Below are 19,738 nucleotides of genomic sequence, written 5' to 3'. Positions count from 1 at the left end.
ACAAATAAAATGGAATAAAAACTTAAATGTTAGACTCAAAACCATAAAAACCCTAGAAGAGTAATACTTTCAACAATAAAGATTTTTTTTAAATCCTAGAAGAAAACATAGGCAGTAAAATCTCAGACATTCTCGTAGCAATATTTTTCCTGATATATCTCCCAGCAAGTGAAACAAAAGAAAAAATAAACAAATGGAAATACATCAAACTAAAAAGTTTTTGCACAGCAAATGAAACTATCAACACAATGAAAAAACAACTCACTGAATAGGAGAACATATTTGTCAATGATACATCTGATAAGAAATTAATAATATCCAAAGTTTATAAAGAACTCATAAGACTCAACACCAAAGAAACAAACAATTTAATTGAAAAATGGGCAGAGGAACTAAACAGACACTTCTCCAAAGAGGACATACAGATGGTCCATAGACATATGAAAAGATGCTCAACATCACTAATCAAAGAAATGCAAATTAAAGCCATAAAGAGCCCGGCTGCATGGCTCAATGGTTGAGCACTGACCTATGAACCAGGAAGTCATGGTTCCATCCATGGTCAGGATACATGCCCCAGTTGTAAGCTTGATTCCCATAGGGGCCAAGCAGGAGGCAGCCAATCAATGATTCTCTTTCATCATTGATGTTTCTCTCTTCCTTCCTCTTTCTGAAATCAATAAAAATATTTTTTTTAAGAAAACCACAATGAGATATCACCTCACACCTCTCAGAATGGCTATCATCAATAAGTCAACAAATAACAAGTGTTGGCAAGGATACGGAGAAAAGGGAACCCTCATACACTGTTGGCAGAAATGCAGATTGGTGCAGCCACTGTGGAAAACAGTATGACGTTACCTTAAAAAATTAAAAATGGAACTGTCTTGCCCTAACCAGTTTGGCTCAGTGGATAGAGCGTCGGCCTGCAGACTGAAAGGTCCCAGGTTTGATTCCGGTCAAGGGCATGTACCTTGGTTGTGGGCACATACCCAGTAGGGGTTGTGCAGGAGGCAGCTGATCGATGCTTCCCACCCGATGTTTCTAACTCTCTATCCCTCTCCCTTCCTCTCTGTAAAAAAATCAATAAAATATATTTTAAAAAAAGTTAACATGGAACAATTTCTCTGGTTTATAGTATTGTCTGATTTAAAATCTTTTTAAAACATAAAATAACCAACATCACCCCCTTCACCCCAACATTAAAAGAAAGTGAAACTGCTAGGTTTTTCTTTCAGCCTATGGCACTGTGAAAAAGACATAATGATGCTGGGAGCCAAGAGGTTAGAAACCTCTGTGAGAAAAGCAGGAATAGCCTGGCCAGCATGGCTGAGTGGTTGAGCACTCACCTATGAACCAGGAGGTCACAGTTCGATTCCTGACCAGGGCATATGCCCGTGTAGCAGGCTGCAGAAGGCAACCGATCAATAATTCTCTCTCATCATTGATGTCTCTACCTCTCTCTCCTTCTCCCTTCCTCTCTGAATCAATAAAAATATATTTAAAAAAGAAAAGAAAAGCAGGAATTAGGGGCTTAAAGAAACCAAAAGGGAAGCAATTAATTTTGCATGAGGGTGATTAAGGAAAAATTATAGAAGGGAGATAGCCTGTGAGCTTACAGGTTGAGTAAAAATAGAACAAGCTATTCTAGTCAGATGTAAAATAGAAAAAGCTATTCTAGTTTGGAGGAAAAGCAAAGACATTCTAATAAAAAGGCAGAATGTCCAGTTAATTGTCTTGGGTGTGATAAGGTAATATAGTTATGCAGAAGAATATCTTTGTTAGGAGATACATAATGATGTTTTCAGGGTCAAGTGTTATGATGTTGTAATTTACTTTCACCTGATTAAAGGAAAAATATATTTCAAGAGAGAGAAAGAACAAATGGAACATAATGTTAACTGTTAGTGGATTTAAGTGTAATTGTGAAATTTTTTCAAAATTAAATAGTTGGGGGGAAATAAACCACAAAATTTGATAAGGTGACTAATTAGTATATGACTTTTACTTTTGAATTAAATCTAAATTATTCCAAAAGTATCTGAATATTTGCATTTTAGACAACTGCTTCCAAAACTTTTACCAAAATTATTCATTTAACTACTGCAGAGTAAACATTTGTCACCCATCATTCCAAATATTTTGATTGAATCATTCTAACTTTATCCATTGTTCCTTATATCAAAATTCTAGTGTTAAAAATAATCCAACATAATTCTCATCAAAGCTATAAAGTAAAATAGTATGTCCTCTGTCTTTCTGGGTTACTATCCACCTGCTATTGTGGCATAATTTCCATTAGGACAAGTAGATAATAAGGTTGGTCCTGTTAAAATAAAAAGAGTTTCTGAGCCCAGCCATTGTGGCTCATTAGTTGAGCGTAGACCTATAAACTAGGAGGTCACTGTTCTATTACCGGTCAGGGCATATGCTGCGGTTGTTGGCTTGATCTCCAGTAGGGGGTGTGCAGGAGGCAGCCAATCAATGATTCTCTTTCATCATTGATGTTTCTATCTCTCTCTCCCTCTCCCTTCTTCTCTGAAAAAATATATTTTAAAAAAACGTTTTAGATTTATTTAAAATGCAGAAATACTACTTTTCCTGTTACTTCCCACTCTCTCCGCCATTCCACTATTATCTCCTAAAATGACAGAATTAGAGACAATTATTCCAGCTGGAATGCTGAGCATAATTATATCTTTTAAAAACTAGCATTACATCACTCTCAACATAGATCACTTTTTGATAAAAGTATATCACTTCAGGTTTCTAAGATCTTTACAAACTAAAAACAGAACTATATGTTAGCACCCATAAATTTTCTACAAATGAAAATCTTTTTTTAAATGCCTTCAGCAGATTTGCAAGAGAACCCTCTTAACCTAAAGTACACCAATTTGTTCAGTTTACAAGTATAATTAAGTCTATTTAAGTACCTAAGTAACTAGCAAATGTGTGTTGTGGAGGGGGGAGGTGAGCTTAAACCTCTAAGACAACTAGCATAAGAAGTGGCTCAACTTCTGATTATAACAGAATTTGAAGATGCAAATTACTTTTTAATGTCTCATGCATTCAAGCAATGAGCATGTATGTGTAAGTGCCTACATGTGCCACTGGGAAACAAATGACAGGAGGCAATTTCTTCAGCAAACGCTTCCATGTCACTCACTCCTAACTGATAATCTGATCCTGGACTAGCTGAGGTGAAGCTGCGCTAGGTGTGATCCACTCCAGTTCACCACTAATTCAGAGGGATGCCCGGGACATAAGCATAGTTCTCAAATCAACGTGGAGTTCCTCAAAAGAAAGATGTGGACAATAACCCTCAGTCTGAACCTGGTTGAGGTTCTGAATTTGAGAAATTCAAGCAGCCTTCCAGGCTTCCTCTGACACTAAAGAGGGGATGAGAACTCACACACAGCCACAGAGAGGCAAATGGATATAGGAACCTAACCTCTCACAGACACAGGAGAGGCTGACAGCAACCAGGACAACTGTCTTCTGAATCAGTGGAAAATTACTGTGTGAATCTTCAGTGAAGAAGGATAACCTAAAAGATGCTTCCTTCATAGAGAATCATCAGGAACAGCACATGGGAAGGGCAACGGTGAAGAGCTCACTGGGTATAACTCTGAACTTAGCTGAAACAGATTTTATGGAGAAATAACTGAAGAGGAAGGAAAATCTAACTAGAACATAAATCAAAATCTATCACATCCACCACTTTTCCAAACACAACGTGCCACACACATGTCCTTCACCAAACGGTCAGCCTTCATCTGAAAAGAGATCTTTTCACTCCCCTCTACTCAGATTCTCACCCTGGCCACCTTGCTCTCCTCCCCTCCTCCTCCTCCCAATCAAAGTCCTTGTTGCCGGTGATTTTAACGGACAATTCTTGAAATGAATTCTTAAAATTTCCTACTCCATAAACATGTTCTACCACGGCATTTTTCTAGCCAACTGTCTATCTACCAAGAGGTTTTCCTGATTTTCTCTCCTTTGAGCTGTATTTTCCATGGCCATCCTCACGTTGTGAAAATAGAAAATTACCTTTAGAGTTGACTCAGTCTTCATACAAACCCTCTACTGAACATCCTGAACTGAGTAGAAACATGAGACTTTTTGTCTCTCTTCAAAAGTAATTTTCAATTCTCAATATTAGTTTCAAAAAATTTGCTATTATTTAAGTAATATACTTTGCACAAATGGAAACTTTATACAATAATTCTCAGAAGTGTTTTTATAAAGTTTATTTAAATTTTAACCTTATTGAGTACATTGTTTGCATTTTATTATTATCTCTAGACAGTAAATATTGCATTTAATTTAATTAACAGTCCAATACTACAGAAACAATGCAGAATTTATGTAATACTGAAACTGTTACATGACAGTTCAGATATTGGACACATATGAAATGGCAAAGCCATTCTATATGCCAAGAGCAGTATCTTATATTTATTTTACCAGTAATTATAAGACAAATGCAAAAATAACTTGAATATATTTTTAATTGGTATTTGTTTAAAAAAAACATGTTGAACAAATTGTTTTAAACGTGGTGATACTGATATTTCCCAGGAGCAAATAGTTAATACATATAATCTTAATTATATAAATTTGTACCATATATACTTTGTAGTTTTATATTAATTTCAATGTATATAATCATATTTGGAATCTAGTCCAAGAGTAAATCAATAGTAATGTGATTCATAAAATTTCTTCATAAGAATCAGAATTTTAAGTGCTAAGTGAAGCAATAATATAGAGTTGAATAAACTTATATCCTTTTAAAGTGGGCACTCAAAGACAGTTCTCATATGTATTTTATACCCACCTGAATTTTTGTACTTAATTCACTGAGCTATAAATAACTGCTTATGACTATTCTCTATGCTGAACAAGGTATCACTAAAATAAAAAAATGTTCATCTTATTCACATATGTATCCTTGGCTCCTGCATGGAGCCTAGCACATAGTGAGGAACAACTCTCCTTGTTTAATGGGATTTCCTATATAACAAAAGCCTAATATGCTAAGTATTCGGTCATCCTGTCGTCCGGTCAACCAATCAAAGCATAATATGCTAATGATATGCCAAGGACGCTCAACCGCTTGCTATGACGTGCACTGACCACCAGGGGGCAGACAGTCGACCAGTAGGTTAGCTTGCTGCTGGGGTCTGGTCGATTGGGACTAAGCAAAACAGGCCGGACACAACCTGGAACCCTCCTGTGGTCCCTCCCTGGCTAGCCAACCTCCTGCATCCCTCCCTGTCCCCAATCATGCACCGGTGGGGTCCATCGGCCTGGCCTGAGCCCTCTCACAATCTGGATCCCTCAGGGGATGTCAGAGAGCCAGTTTCGGCCCAATCCTGCAGGCTAGTACCAGGGACTCCACTGGTGCACAAATTCGTGCACTGGGCCTCTAGTATATACAATAATTCAGGGTCCTTGTTAAACAAGAAATACATATTCTAGCTATGATAGATGTTTCTGTAAAACTAAAAATCATTTGCTTTTCCCAGCTACACAATGGAACTACTTTCCTCAGAACCCATTCTGGGGATGTATCAATTCTCCTTTAGATGGCAAGGAGACACTGGCTAATTATTTCCCCAGTACATGAAATGGGCACATTACCTGGAAGACAAAACATTGCCATACATGAGGTCTAAGGCTAATATTAAATAGAGACATAACTATATACTATACATAGGACTCAGAAACAGCTGACATTCATGAAAAAGATTTAAGGCCTAGAAAATTCAGATTATAAAACTTTAGAGAGGGAAAATTCCATTGCCAAAAACCTCTAAGATATTTCCTATGCCTGCCTTTTTGAGCACTGTGCTAATAATTCCCCTTCCTCCTACTATTTGCAAGAAGCAAATGCTTACTATCAGAGTCTAGAATTACATTATCTCACAATTACACTGAAAAATATTTTTACTATGGAATATAAACAGGCTAAATTGGAGAAAATATTCAACACCTGGTTATCTGTCACCCAGTTTTATCAAATCTTTATATTTTAACATATTTATTCCAACATTTCAGTAATGAAACACTAAGTAAAGTTGAAGTCCTACTCTGTGCCCTTCTTCCTCCAAGTTAACAATCCTGATTTTGAAGTTTATCATCCGTAGGCTATTCTATTCCAGAAACACATCCTAATTTATTTATCAATTTTGTGGTATCCATTAGTTATCCGCCCAAAATTGACTCTTGTTTGTCCATTATTGGTTTGTTCAACTTTTTTCCTATTATTTGGTAGGAATCCATTATATATTCTAGATAGTAATCTATAGGCAATTATTTTTATGCAAATATTTTCTCCCACTGTGGTCTGTCTTTTCACTTTTTCTCTGGTACTTTCTATTGACTAGAAGTTTTAAATTTTAGTATAGTCAAATATATCCACCTTTGCCTTTATAATTTAGTATTTTATATCTTGTATAAGAAATACCTTCTTGTCCTAAATTCATAAAGAACTTTACTCTGTATTTTCTTCAAGAAGTTTCACTTTAAATTAGTACATTAATTCTATAGAATTTATTTTTTGCTTAGAGAAGTAGGTATTTAATTTTATTTTACTTTCAATGTAGATAATCAATTGTGTCATCTCTGTTTATTGAATAGTCTATCTTCCACTAATTTTCAGTGCCAACTCATTTATTTATCAAGTTTCCATGTATGTTATGAGCTGTTTTGTTCCATTTTTTCTGTTTGCCTCTATAATGGAACAGTGAACAAAATAGTTCTGCTGACTACAGCCTGGCATATATAAAAGGAAGTAATGGGAGATAGGTTGGAAAGCTAGACTAAGGACAGTTCAAGTAGAACCTTAAATACTTAATGGTCTCCTACCAACTTCCAAATCTAGCCAGGTAGCAATCATCCAGAATAGAGATCAAATTATGGCCTGTGGGCCAAAATCAGCCTGACACCTGTTTTTGTAAATAAATATTTATAGGAATACACTTACTTATGTATTGTCTGTGACTGCTTTGACAATGGCAGAACTGATAATTGTGACAGAGATCATATGGCTCCCAAAGCCTAAAAAGATTTCCTATGTGGTCCATTACACAAAATATTTGCTGAACCTTGACCCAGAGACCTAACTATAATCTCAGCATCGATTCCATGGTACTGATGCTTCTTTATGGCCTACATAATTCAGCTGCCATAACCAAAGTAGTCAGTCAGCTTTGGTTGATAATGACAGATAAAATTCCAGGAAACTGGAAATAATAATTTCTCATCAGGAAAAACTGAAAATTATTTTGTGGAGAGCAGGAGAAAAAGGAACGGAATTTGTCCTCCCCCTACCCCATTCCTAAACTATTAAAATAGGATTATACCCCTTTCTCTAAATTTAAGGAATGTACTTAATGAATTATTTATTGTTTGTTTCATAAAGTATTAATCATTTTTAAATTAATAATTTATTAAATTCATTTAAAGGGATTTATTCTCATCCATCTTGATGAAATAATTTCACCTTTTGGAACCATGAAAAAACTTAAGATGTAATTGACTACACTGGCTAATTATTCTGGATTCTGAAGCAGGCCCCTACACTCTGGTTCTCAAATTTCAGATTTTCTTTTTAAACATATTTTATTTTTGTTTGTTTGTTAAACCTCACCTGAGGATATTTTTTCCATTGATATTTAGAGAGAGTGGAAGGGAGGAGAAGAAACAGAGAGAGAGAGAAACATTGATGTGAAAGAAACACCTCGATTGGTTGCCTCCCACACAGGCCCGACAAGGCTGGGCGAAGATGGAGCCTGAACCCAAGATACGTGCCCTGGATGGGAATCGAACTCGGGACCCTTCAATCCGAGGAGCGATGCTTTATCCATGGAGCCAAACTACTAGGGTTCAAATTTCAGATTTTAAGTGAGTGTTTGGCATATGTAGTTCTCAAAAAAAAAAATCTTAGTTTGATGCCCAACCTTACTTCTTTACAGATAATACCATCACTGGGTTAGGACATAATGCTTTTCCTTCAGCTTTCATAAAAATTTGAGACAAGAAACATTCATTTTAAAATATTTCTAGTCTTTAACAAAACTGTAGCTTACAATTGTCTAAAGGATAAAGCTCCAGAGATGAGGGAAGCTGTGCCTAAATCACATCACTCAGCTCCCTTTACCTAGCCCAGCGGTTCTCAACCTTCTGGCCCTTTACATGCAGTTCCTCATGTTGTGACCCAACCATAAAATTATTTTCGTTGCTACTTCATAACTGTAATGTTGCTACTGTTATGAATCGTCATGTAAATATCTGATATGCAGGATGGTCTTAGGCGACCCCTGTGAAAGGGTCGTTCGACTGCCAAAGGGGTTGCAACCCACAGGTTGAGAACCGCTGACCTATAGGAAATGCCAGTTCTAAGAAGAGGAATGGAGGAGAGAACAAGCTCACTCTCTTGGCAGGAGGGATAAAGGGGGGAATAGAAGAAAAACCAGCAAACTGCCTAGAGGCCCTTCTGAAAAATCTTGGGTAACTAACTAAAGGGGTCCAGACCATTAGGCCTCCCGCATCTCCTGAGAGAGTGTCCACAGCCCATATTTCAGGATCCTACCCACGGCCTCCAGGTGCTAAAAGCCAGAACAAGTCAAGCATTATGACCTAAGATTAGCTGAATTGAAGACAGGACGGTTCTTTTCTACCTGCTAAATGCATTGTTCTTGGGAGGTAAGGAAAGGTATCCAAATAAAAAATGGTGGGATGTATGAGGAAACTGGAAATCATAATTTCTCATCGGGAAAAACTGAAAATTATTTTGTGGAGAGCAGGAGAAAAAGGAAAGGAATTTGTGTCCCCCGCCCCGCTCCCTGCCAATTCCCAGGTCTCTTGGGCTATGATGTCTCCCCGCAAAAGATAAAAAAACCTGGCAATCTGTGTACCCCTGATTAATGGAAACAGATTTTCAGAGTAGCTTCACACTCCATTTAATTGTCTCCCTCCCTGACTCCAGAAATGCTTGATTTGGCTGTGTAAAAGTAATTCTAATTATAGTGATTTACATGAACTACTTACCATTTATGCCTAATTACCTCACAGCACAATAACAATTATGCATACATTAAACGTGTCAGATTAACCTGGTTGTAAGTCTTATTTGATAACAAAAGTAAAGTGTTCATACATGCTCATTCTTCATAGTTTGTTGCTAACATAACATGGTCATCTGCATGTAACTTTTTCAAATTTTTAGTAGAGAAAACCTTGCTATGTAGGTAGGTGAAAGCAGCCAAACAATATGCTACCAATTTTATCTCATTAATTAACGATTTTGACATCTTGGGAAGGTGTACTTTATTTTAATATTATAGATTAGCCTTACAGAAAGTTTCTTAGGAGTACAATGAGGAAAAACATACAGTCCACGATATTGAATGTTTAAATATCTGTATTAAAAACAAAGTCAAGCCCTGACCAGTTTGGCTCAGTGGATAGAGTGTCAACCTGCGGACTGAAGGGTCCCAGGTTCGATTCCGGTCAAGGGCATGTACCTTGGTTGCGGGCACATCCCCAGTAGGGAGTGTGCAGGAAGCAGCTGAATCAATGTTTCTCTCTGATCGATGTTTCTAACTCTCTATCCCTCTCCTTCTCCCTTCCTCTCTGTAAAAAAATCATTAAATATACTTAAAAAAAAAAAAAAGTCAAATGTTCATAAAACCATAAATTTTATTTAACCAAAATTAAGAACACTATAAATAAAGTTCTTCTATCGCTGGAAAACCTAATAGTCCAATTTCCCTTCTCTGATAATCAGCATATCAGTGTTTATTTTTTATAAGAAATAGGTTTGTGGCATCTTACAATCTTCAAAAACTAAAGCTTTATAGATGTCTCACTCAAATTCTGTTAGATGATTGGGTCATTTTCTTTCTTTCTTTTTTTTTTTTTTTTGTTAATCCTCACCTGAGCATATTTTTCCATTGATTTTTAGAGAGAGTGGAAGGGAAGGAGAGAGACAGAGAAACATCAATGTGAGAGAGACACATCAATTGGTTGCCTCCCGCACACACCCTGACCAGGGTCAGGGATCGAGCCTGCAACCAAGGTATGTGCCTTTGACTGGAATTGAACCCAGGAACCTTCAGTCTGCGAGCTGACACTATCCACTGAGCTAAACTGGCTAGGGCGTTGATTGGGTCTTTTACAATGTTAAAGATTTGGTAGACTGAAGAAATTACAGGACAAATATTACCACAAAGAAATGTTTGATCTAACAACTAAACATTTATTCACATATGCTTTAGTATTTAACAAATATAAGCTTTCGTTAAACACACTGAAAGCTAGCTGACATGTCAAATCTCCTACTTACATAAGATTACAATTATACAATTAAACCAGGGTTATTTACTAGGTAGACCCATCATAGCCAATTCAGAAATCAATGGTGGGAGTGTGGGAGAACACCTCTAAGAAGAACCAAACAATAATTTTTTATTTTATTTTTTACTTATGGGTTTTATTTTGCCAAACAAGAATTTTAAAGGGAACAAATATTGTTGAATTGGCAACCAGATAAGTTAATGATTTAAGGATACTTCTGATTGGATGGGAAGTTCACCAACCACAGGAAGATGAGCCCCAGAAATGATACAGAAAGGGGAAGAGGAGAAAAGACTGTATTTTAAAAAGGAAGAGGACTAGAAAGGGAACAAGATATAAATTCATGAGACTAAATTCTCAGGTAACCAAAAAATCCCATTAAGTAAAACATCTTGTTTCCTGGCTATGACACATAACCAAGTTATTGTTTTATTTGCAAGACCACCTATATTGCAATCTATAATTAGGAGGCAGTACATAAGAAGTCTAAGTTTTCCAAACTTTTTAGTACCTTACTCACTTAAAACTTTGGATATATGGTTCAAGGAGAAAAGGTTGGCCATCAAAAGGGGTGATTCGTCATTATTTCCAATAACTATTGTGTTGGACTTGTCAATCATAGTGCTACTCTGCTTGTGGTCTACTTCTGAGGGAAACAGCCCTGCTCACAGGAGGTCAGGATGGAAACTTACGCAGAGATCCCACCTTTACACTGACTAGTGGCCTCTGAAAAACCCGGTGTGAAAGCTCTACCCAAACACTGATGAAGTGATTGGTGATGAAGTGATCAGATTCTTACAGGGCAATTTAAACCACAGATTCAGGGAGAGAATTTAGAAGCTGGTAAAACAAACAGAAGTGAAAATGGACATGGTGGGGAAAGGAACAAAAGAGGAAGTGGATTTCATGAGTAGGAGAGCAGTGGAGTAACTAGTACCTGCTACTACTGCCTGTCAACTCTTCAAAGCTTTCAGAGGCACTGGTTCTGAGGCTGAAGCTCCAGGAGGCTAGCTGTGTAATGGAGATGCCCTTCATTTCTATATGCATAGGCAGTGTTTCTAAATCTCCATTTCTTTCTGTAACCTAAGTGAATCTCTATTCCTTTTAACCAAAAGATATTAACACAATGATGTCCTTTTTCTTTACATAAAAATAAAACTATTTAATTATACTCTGAGCGCTTTTTAAAAAGTAAAATTACTTTCCATCATTTTTAATAAAGCACTACTAACACATATTATACAGGACCTTTCTCCTAAAGACCACATAATAAACAAATATTCATGTGTGGGAGCAGGGGATGGGCGATTTGGCCAATTAAAAGAAAACTAGTTCCTTTGATTAAACTACATTCTAACTCTTATTACTATTAATATCCTTCATAATTTGAAGATGACACCACTGAGGACATTGACTTCTATAATGGGATAAGAAATGGGAGTTTTCCTGTCATCTTAGAATTTCAGCAAAAGCTCAAAGCTGAGGATAAGGGGAGATAAGGTTTCCTACACTCTTAAGAGAGGCACTGGTCAGATCCATGCAGGAATTATTTAAAAGGGGGGGAGATCAGCTCTAAAACCAAAGTAGAACTGAAGAAAGTCATCAAAGTGAAAGCTCTTAGTTGGGTAAGAAATGCTGTGGCATTTCCCCCAGATAAACCTCATGCCAAGTGCAGGGGTCACCTAAGAGAAGCATCTAAAAAAGTGAGGATTGAGTGTAAGCAGAATGCTTGCTTAGGTGAGGAAATCTATAGTCAGCTATCAAAGCAGGGTGTGGAAGAGTTCATGGAAGAACTTGACATGTCCCCAGGATCATGGGAGTACACAGGACTAAGACAGAAACTGATGTCTACTTCGTATCAGCAGAAGTCCAAGGGCAGGAGGCTGACTAAAGCTGCCCATGCAATGGTGTGAGGTATTCTGATACAGTCGTAAGAGATCAAAGAGTGGAGCACTGGGGCGGTCCTGAGGAACCCACCACTGTGCCCCTCAACAAAGAGCTAGCATGTCAATATCTATCACACCAAAGGCCCTTAACTGGTCACTTAAGACTGCTATTTCACTCTAATCTTCTATCCCTCTCATTCTGACCCTAGAGAAGCCAGGCAAGCAGAGAAAGGAGGAGGAGGGAAAGGAGAGGAACAAATCACTCCACCTTCACTGCTGATCCTCGGCTATGCCTCAGCAAGAGAAAGGGAAACATCTGAAGGGCACTGAAGTTTTTATTTTGACTGGATGGCACCAACTATTATGTAAACATGAAGCAATCTGAATCCCCCCAAGGTAAAGGAAAGCTATGGAACATCAAGAGGTCAGATATGGGGATCAACAGAGCTTATTTAAAGGAACTGGTGGGAAATTTTCAAGCTGTTTCAGATTGTACCCGACTGCATCTAATCCATTTTATAGAATGCTTATACTTTTAACTGTTTAATCTTTAGCATCACACAAACCTCACCTTTGAAAAGATGCCTTCTGCCTCTATACTGTATCCTTTAAGGTCCTCGTGTAACTTCTGCAAACACTGTATGACTCTTCTTTGATGTGCATCCTCCTTTATCTCATGATTTTTGATCAGAAAGTCATAGTGGTCCAGAGGTCCATGGCAAAAAGCCAAAGCTTTCACATAAGTTTCTGTGGCCACAGATGGAGACATACTCTCGGGTATCTGAACTGTATAGGCTATAAAGAAAAAAACACATAAAATGTTAGACTTTCTTAAATGGAGATGTTTCATAGTGCTACTATACATGTTTCTTAATAGTCACATTAAAACTTTTAACCTGTTACAGATATATATTTGAGCAGTTATTGTAAATAGCATTCTGATAAAAACAATTTTACACAGTAAATACATTTAAAACCATCTCATCTTAATAGAACAACCCTGGCTGGTTTTGCTCAGTGGATAGAGCATTGGCATGCCGACTGAAGGGTCCCTGGTTCGATTCCAGTCAAGGGCACATGCCCAGGTTGCAGGCTCAATCCCTAGTGGGGGGCGTGCAGGAGGCAGCCGATCGATGGTGCTCTCTTATCATTGATTTTTCTATCTTTCTCTCCCTCTCTGTTCCTCTCTGAAATCAATAAAAATATTTTTAAATATTAAAAGGGTAGAAATCCAAACCCATAGCTATAACTGTAGCCCCTCTTCTACAAAACCTACCTGCTGTAGAGTCTCTGCTTCACCCCACTCCATTGAATGAGAGCGCTGGGTTCATCAGCTGTCCCCACAGCACGCTGTCCCTCTCTTTGAGTCAGGCCTAGTTATGGTTCTTAAGCACCAAGGCAGAGACATACAGGCTAGTCACCAAAGATTCTCTACTGCATTTTTACTCTCTATCCAAAACCAGACAGCATCCAGACTTCACCACATGACTCCAGTCCTCTATTTATGAGATTCCTTCCCTTTTCCATAACCTTTAGGTAGAACACAAAGATTTGGAACACAATAGTGTCCATTTCTAAGCAGGGTGGTGTTCTGATCTCTCCTTTGGCCTTCCTGAGAGAGAAATGATTGGCCATGGTAAGGTCTAATCATAACTGCATCCCTTATCTGGGTAGGTGCAATGAGTAGGTAACTATTTTTTAGAAGCATCAATAAACAGCAGTCAATGGACACATTTTTTAGAAAAAGATTTTGCACAAGTACATTGCCAGTGTTTCTCATATTTGATTAAATATCATGTTTCCTTTGTTTCAATGTAAAGATTACTTTAGAAAAATTAACAGTGACAATGTTATTTCCACCTTTTTCCCAAGAAATTAAAAAAAATCTAAATAAGTCATGAATGTCCAGGATAGGGCAGGGCTATCTTCTAATAGCTGTTCTTTCTGAATAGAAGTTTTGGTTAAGTACAAGGCTACCCTGTTAAATATTCCATGTCCTGGCCTCTCTTGCAGCCAGGGTGGCCAGGGGACTAGTTGGAGATAAAACTGTCATTGTTTACAGATGACATAATCATCTATATAGAAAACCCAAAAGAATCAACAAAGTAAATCTTGGAGCCCTGGCCAGGTGGCTCAGTTGGTTGAAGCGTCATCTCGTACAGCAAAGGTTGTGGATTCTATCCCAGTCAGGGCACATAACTAGGTTGCAGGTTTTATCTCTGGTTGGGGCAGGTATGGGAAGCAACTGATTGGTATTTCTCTCTCTATCTCTCCCTCTTCCTCTCTCTCTAAAATCAATTTTTTAAAATATCTTGGGTGAGGATTAAAAAATAAATAACTCCTGGAATTAATAAGCAATTGTAGTAAGGTTGTAGGGTACAAGGTTAATATATAAAAGTGGAATTAAAAAAAAACAAATTTAGAAAACATTGAAAAAGAAAAAGAAAAGTGGAATTTAAAAATACAAACAAAAAGATAAAATTAAAAATAGAATACCATTTACATTACCAGCCCCCCAAAATAAAATACTTGGGTATAAATCTAACAATATATGTACAAGATCTATCATGAGGAAAATCAGAGTTTTATAGTTTGGTTCATCAGAATTTTGTAGTGAACCAAATTAAAGAACTTAAAAATGGAGAAATATTCCATGTTCATAAACAGGATGACTCAATACTGTCAAGATGTCAGCTCTTTCCAATTTGATCTATAAATTAAATGCAATCCCAGTCAAAATCCAAGCAAGTTATTTTGTAGATACTGGCAAAATAATTCTAAAGTTTAAATGAAGAAACAAAAGACCCAGAATAACCAACACAATATTGAAAGAGAAGAACAAAATTGGAGGACTGACACCACCCAACTTCAAGTTATGATAATCAAAAGAATAGACAAATAGATCAATGGAATAGGATACTGAGACCAGAAACAGACCTACATAAATACAGACAACTGATCTTTGACAATGGAGCAAAGGCAATACAATAGAGCAAAAATAATCTTTTCAACAAATGGTGCTGGAACAACAAGGAAAAACAAAAAAAACAAAAAAAAATGAATCTAGACACAGACCTTTCACCCTTTACAAAATTTAACTCGAAATGAATCATAGACCTAAATGTAAATCATTAAACATATAACTCCTAGAAGATACCCTAGGAGAAACATAGGAGGCATAAGAGAAACCTAGATGACTTTGGTATATATGATAACTTTTTAGATACAACACCAAACACACAATCCATGAAAAAAAAAAATTGATAAGCTGAACTTCATTAAAAATAAAACCTTGGCCCTAACTGGTTTGGCTCAGTAGGGCACATGACTGGGTTGCGGGCTCAATCCCCAGGGGGTGTGCAGGAGGCAGCCATTCAATGATTCTCTCTTATCATTGACGTTTCTCTCTCTCTCCTCCTTTCCTTTCCTCTCTGAAATCAATAAAAATATATTTTTAAAAAAAAATTAAGACCTTGTGTTGCAAAAGACAATGCCAGGGTCTCATTAAAGGACAAGCCACAGACTGGGAGAAAATATTTGCAAAAGATCCATCTGATAAAAGGACTGTTATCCAAAATATACAAAAAAAACTGTTAAAACTCACAATAAGCCTGGCTGGCATGGCTCAGTGATTGAGCATTGACCTATGAACCAGGAGGTCATGGTTCAATTCCTGGTCAGGGCACATGTCCAGGTTGCAGGCTCAATCCCCAGTGTGGGGTGTTCAGGAGGCAGCCGATCAATGATTCTCTCTCATCATTGATGTTCCTATCTCTCTCTCCCTCTCCCTTCCTCTCTCTTTCTCTAAAAATCAATAAAAAAATTTAAAAACTCACAAGAAAACAATCTGATTTTTAAAAATAGACCAAAGACATTGATGTACAATTTATGATGGATAGGACTATAGAGATACAATCCTAAAAAGCACAGCTACCAATAAATAAAAGTGGGCCAATGCCTTTAATAGACACCTCACCAAAGAAGACATATGGATGGCAAAGAAACATATGAAAAATTCTCCAAGTCATATGTCATTAGGGAAATGCAAATTAAGATAATAAGATACCACTATACAGCTATTTGAATGGCCAAAACACTGGCAAATGCTGGCCAGAATGTGGAACAACAGGAGCTCTCTTTCATTCCTGGTGGGAATGCAAAATGGTATAGCCACTTTGGAAGACAGTTTGGTGGTTTCTAACAAAACTAAACATAGTCTTTTTTTTTTTTTTTAAGGGAGTTGGCATCTTTTTTTATTATTATTGATTTTTTACAGAAAGGAAGGGAGAGAGATAGAGAGTTAGAAACATCAATGAGAGAGAAACATTGATCAGTTGCCTCCTGCACACCCCCTACTGGGGAGCAAGTCCGCAACCCAGGCACATGCCAACCCTTGACTGGTATCGAACCCGGGACCCTGAAGTCTGCAGGCCAACACTCTATCCACTGAGCCAAACCAGATAGGACAATAATAAAGTCTTTAAAAGAGAGAGAAAGAGAGACTCAGTCAGGCAAGACAATCAAGGCTGAGAGATTGGCCAGCGTAGGCCTGGCTAGCAGCTGTATAAATTGAAACACAAAAGACTTCTCAAAAGCTGCACTAAATTAAATCTGTTACTACATCAGTGTACACAAATTATGTGATGCTGCTGCCATATTATTTTGATTTGTATTAATTTGTCTTATTGTATTCCAAATGGACAGTGGGAAAATGCCATTTTGAAGATCCACACATTAATCTACACACATAAATGGAAGATTTTAAAGGCCTCAAAAGTCTGTACTGTTCAAATTCTTCAATTTTGTTCTTTATTCACTATTTTCTCCTAAACTCAATTTTAGGAAGATCCCACTATAACCCAGAGCCAACTTGCTTTAAGATTTAGTCAATATCATGATATCCTAGAATCTGAATAATCTATTACAATAACTTCCTAGATAGTATTTTAACAATTACTTATATTTTTCCCCTGGGGAGGAAAAATGAGTTTCCCCAAGGCTTTTAATATATTTGTGATTATTTCAATTTCCCAATTTTTTCAAGTGAACATAACCACAAGATTTCACTGTCTTCATAATAAAAATGGATCAACTGGCCCTTTCTCTTATCTCCTCCCAGTTTAAAATGCTTGTGTCTTTTTTTTTTTTTTTTCAGGGAGGAAGGGAGAGGGAGAGATAGGAACATCAATGATTAGAGAGAATCATTGATCCACTGCCCCCTGCATGCCCTCTACTGGGGATCGAGCCAGGGTATGTGCCCTTGACCGGAATCAAACCCGGGATCCTTCAGTCCACAAGCCGACACTCTATCCCTGAGCCAAAGCACGTAGGGCCAAAATGCTTGCATGTCTTAATGGCCAGCACTCCTTAGGTCTGCAGTTGGGCTCAATGCATTCAAGCCTCAGCACAATCAATCTCCTTTGCAATTTTAGCCCTTTTCCAGAAAATCAGCATAGTTTGCTCACCATAGTCACTGTTTCCTGTCATAGTCCCTTTTCCTGGGCATACAGATTCCTTGCCCTTGTCCTGTGTCACTTTGGGGGTTTAGTGCTTCTTCTTATAGGAGACTGTGGGTTTTAGAAACATGGGTTTGCTTGTAGGGTCACTATTAGCAGGGAATGAAGCGATACCCACCAATTTAAAATATATACATATTGATTGATTTTACAGAGAGAGGAAGGGAGAAAGAGAAACATCGATTTGTTGTCCCACTTAATGCACTCATTGGTTGCTTCTTGTATGTGCCCTGACCAAGAATTGAACTGCAACCTTGGTGTATTGGGATAATGCTCTAACCCAGTGGTCGGCAAACTGCGGCTCGCGAGCCACATGCAGCTCTTTGGCCCCTTGCGTGTGGCTCTTCCTAAGCCTTAGGAGAATCCTAATTAAGTTAATAATAATGTACCTACCTATATAGTTTAAGTTTAAAAAATTTGGCTCTCAAAAGAAATTTCAATCGTTGTACTGTTGATATTAGGCTCTGTTGACTAATGAGTTTGCGACCACTGCCCTAGGGCCTCTGACCAACAGCCCTAGGGACATCTCCAGGGAGCTTAATAGGAAAACAGAATCTCAGGCCCCACCCCATGGATCTTAATCAAAATTTGCATTTTTAACAAAATACCTAGGTATTTCAGATGCACATTAAAATATGAGGAAAAGACTGTCTGTGAAAGTGACATTTAAGTTGACACCTGAATGCTAAAAGAAGTCAGCTCTGAAGAAGATCTGAGAGAAGAACATTCCAGGCAGAGGCAAGAGCTCTGGCAAAAACCCCAAAGTGAAAATGGAAAAAAAGAAGCTTTCACATTTCTAAGGAAGAAAAGCAAGGCTTACGTGGCTGATTTAAATGAACAAGGTCGAGTCTGTCACCAAATGAAGCTGGAAAGGAGAGCCAAGACCTGATTATACAGGGTCTTGTAAGCCATGGTAAATACTGTTTTTAAAGTAGAATTAAACACAAGTGGCCCGGGCCGTGTGGCTCAGTCACTGAGCACCGACCTATGAACCAGGTGGTCACAGTTCGCGTCCCAGTGAGGGCACATGCCCGGTGTGGGGCATGCACGAGGCAGCTGATCAATGATTCTCTCTCATCATTGATGTTTCTCTCTCTCTCTCTCTAACCCTCTCCCTCTCCCTCCCACTCTCCTTCTCCCTTCCTCTCTGAAATCAATAAAAATATATTTTTTTAAAAAAGAATAATTGGAAGGCTCTGATCAGGGATGTGACATGATTTGATTTATTTTTTTAAAGATTACTCTGTAGAAAATAAGATGGTAGAAATGCAAAGTAAAAGCAGAAATGGGTGAATTGTGTGGTATGTGACTCATAGCTCAATAAAGCCATTACTATATACATGTTTAAAGTAGAACAGAAAACTATTTAGGAAACTATAATAACAGTCAGGTTAAGAGAAGTCGGTAATTTGGACCAGAGTTAGCATTGCAGGTTAAGCAAATTGACCAAGATCATGAGACTTATGGCAGCAGGTATCTGGGATTGATTTAGTTTCTATAATTGGAACTTTGTTGCCTTCAGCGGAGGCCAGAGCTGGCCGCGGCAGGCGGGAAGTTTGGCTTCCTCCATCACCCGGGCAACCAAGCCTCCTGCTTGCTCCAGCTCCGTGGCTGCCGGCCGCCATCTTGGTTGGGTTAATTTGCATATAGTCGCTCTGATTGGCTGGTGGATGTGGCTTGGGGCATAGCAAAGGTACGGTCAATTTGCATGTTTCTCTTTTATTAGATTAGATATCCCATATGTTTACCAGTTCTAAAATAAAACTGATCCAAATTCTTCAAAGGAACAGTTATGGAATAAAAGGAGTTTCACATCTTCACAAAAAGAAATAAGATTGTTGCCAAAAAGAACACGCTCAGTTAAATGAAATCAAAACTATATAAGAAACCGAGATTTCCAGTTTAAAATGTTTACCCAACTGCTGTGAGAAAAATGCACAATCAGGAAAAGCACATTTAATATTTCTA

At 37.8% G+C, this 19,738-nt stretch overlaps 1 protein-coding gene across 4 annotated transcripts in view; it reads right to left on the bottom strand.

Moving 5' to 3' along the window:
• The window catches only part of AFG1L (AFG1 like ATPase), a 163,895-nt gene that overhangs the window by 135,137 nt on the left and 9,020 nt on the right, over nucleotides 1-19,738 (bottom strand). For all 4 annotated transcript variants that reach the window (XM_081093851.1, XM_081093852.1, XM_081093854.1 and 1 more), the window contains exon 2: nucleotides 12,826-13,049. In XM_081093851.1, coding sequence (XP_080949977.1) covers nucleotides 12,826-13,049 — 224 coding nt within the window. The remainder of the gene's footprint in view (nucleotides 1-12,825; nucleotides 13,050-19,738) is intronic.

This window comes from Myotis nattereri (assembly GCF_964212035.1).
Source record: "Myotis nattereri genome assembly, chromosome: 6".
Classification (NCBI taxonomy): domain Eukaryota; kingdom Metazoa; phylum Chordata; class Mammalia; order Chiroptera; family Vespertilionidae; genus Myotis; species Myotis nattereri.
This window is presented reverse-complemented; position numbering and strand designations above follow the sequence as displayed.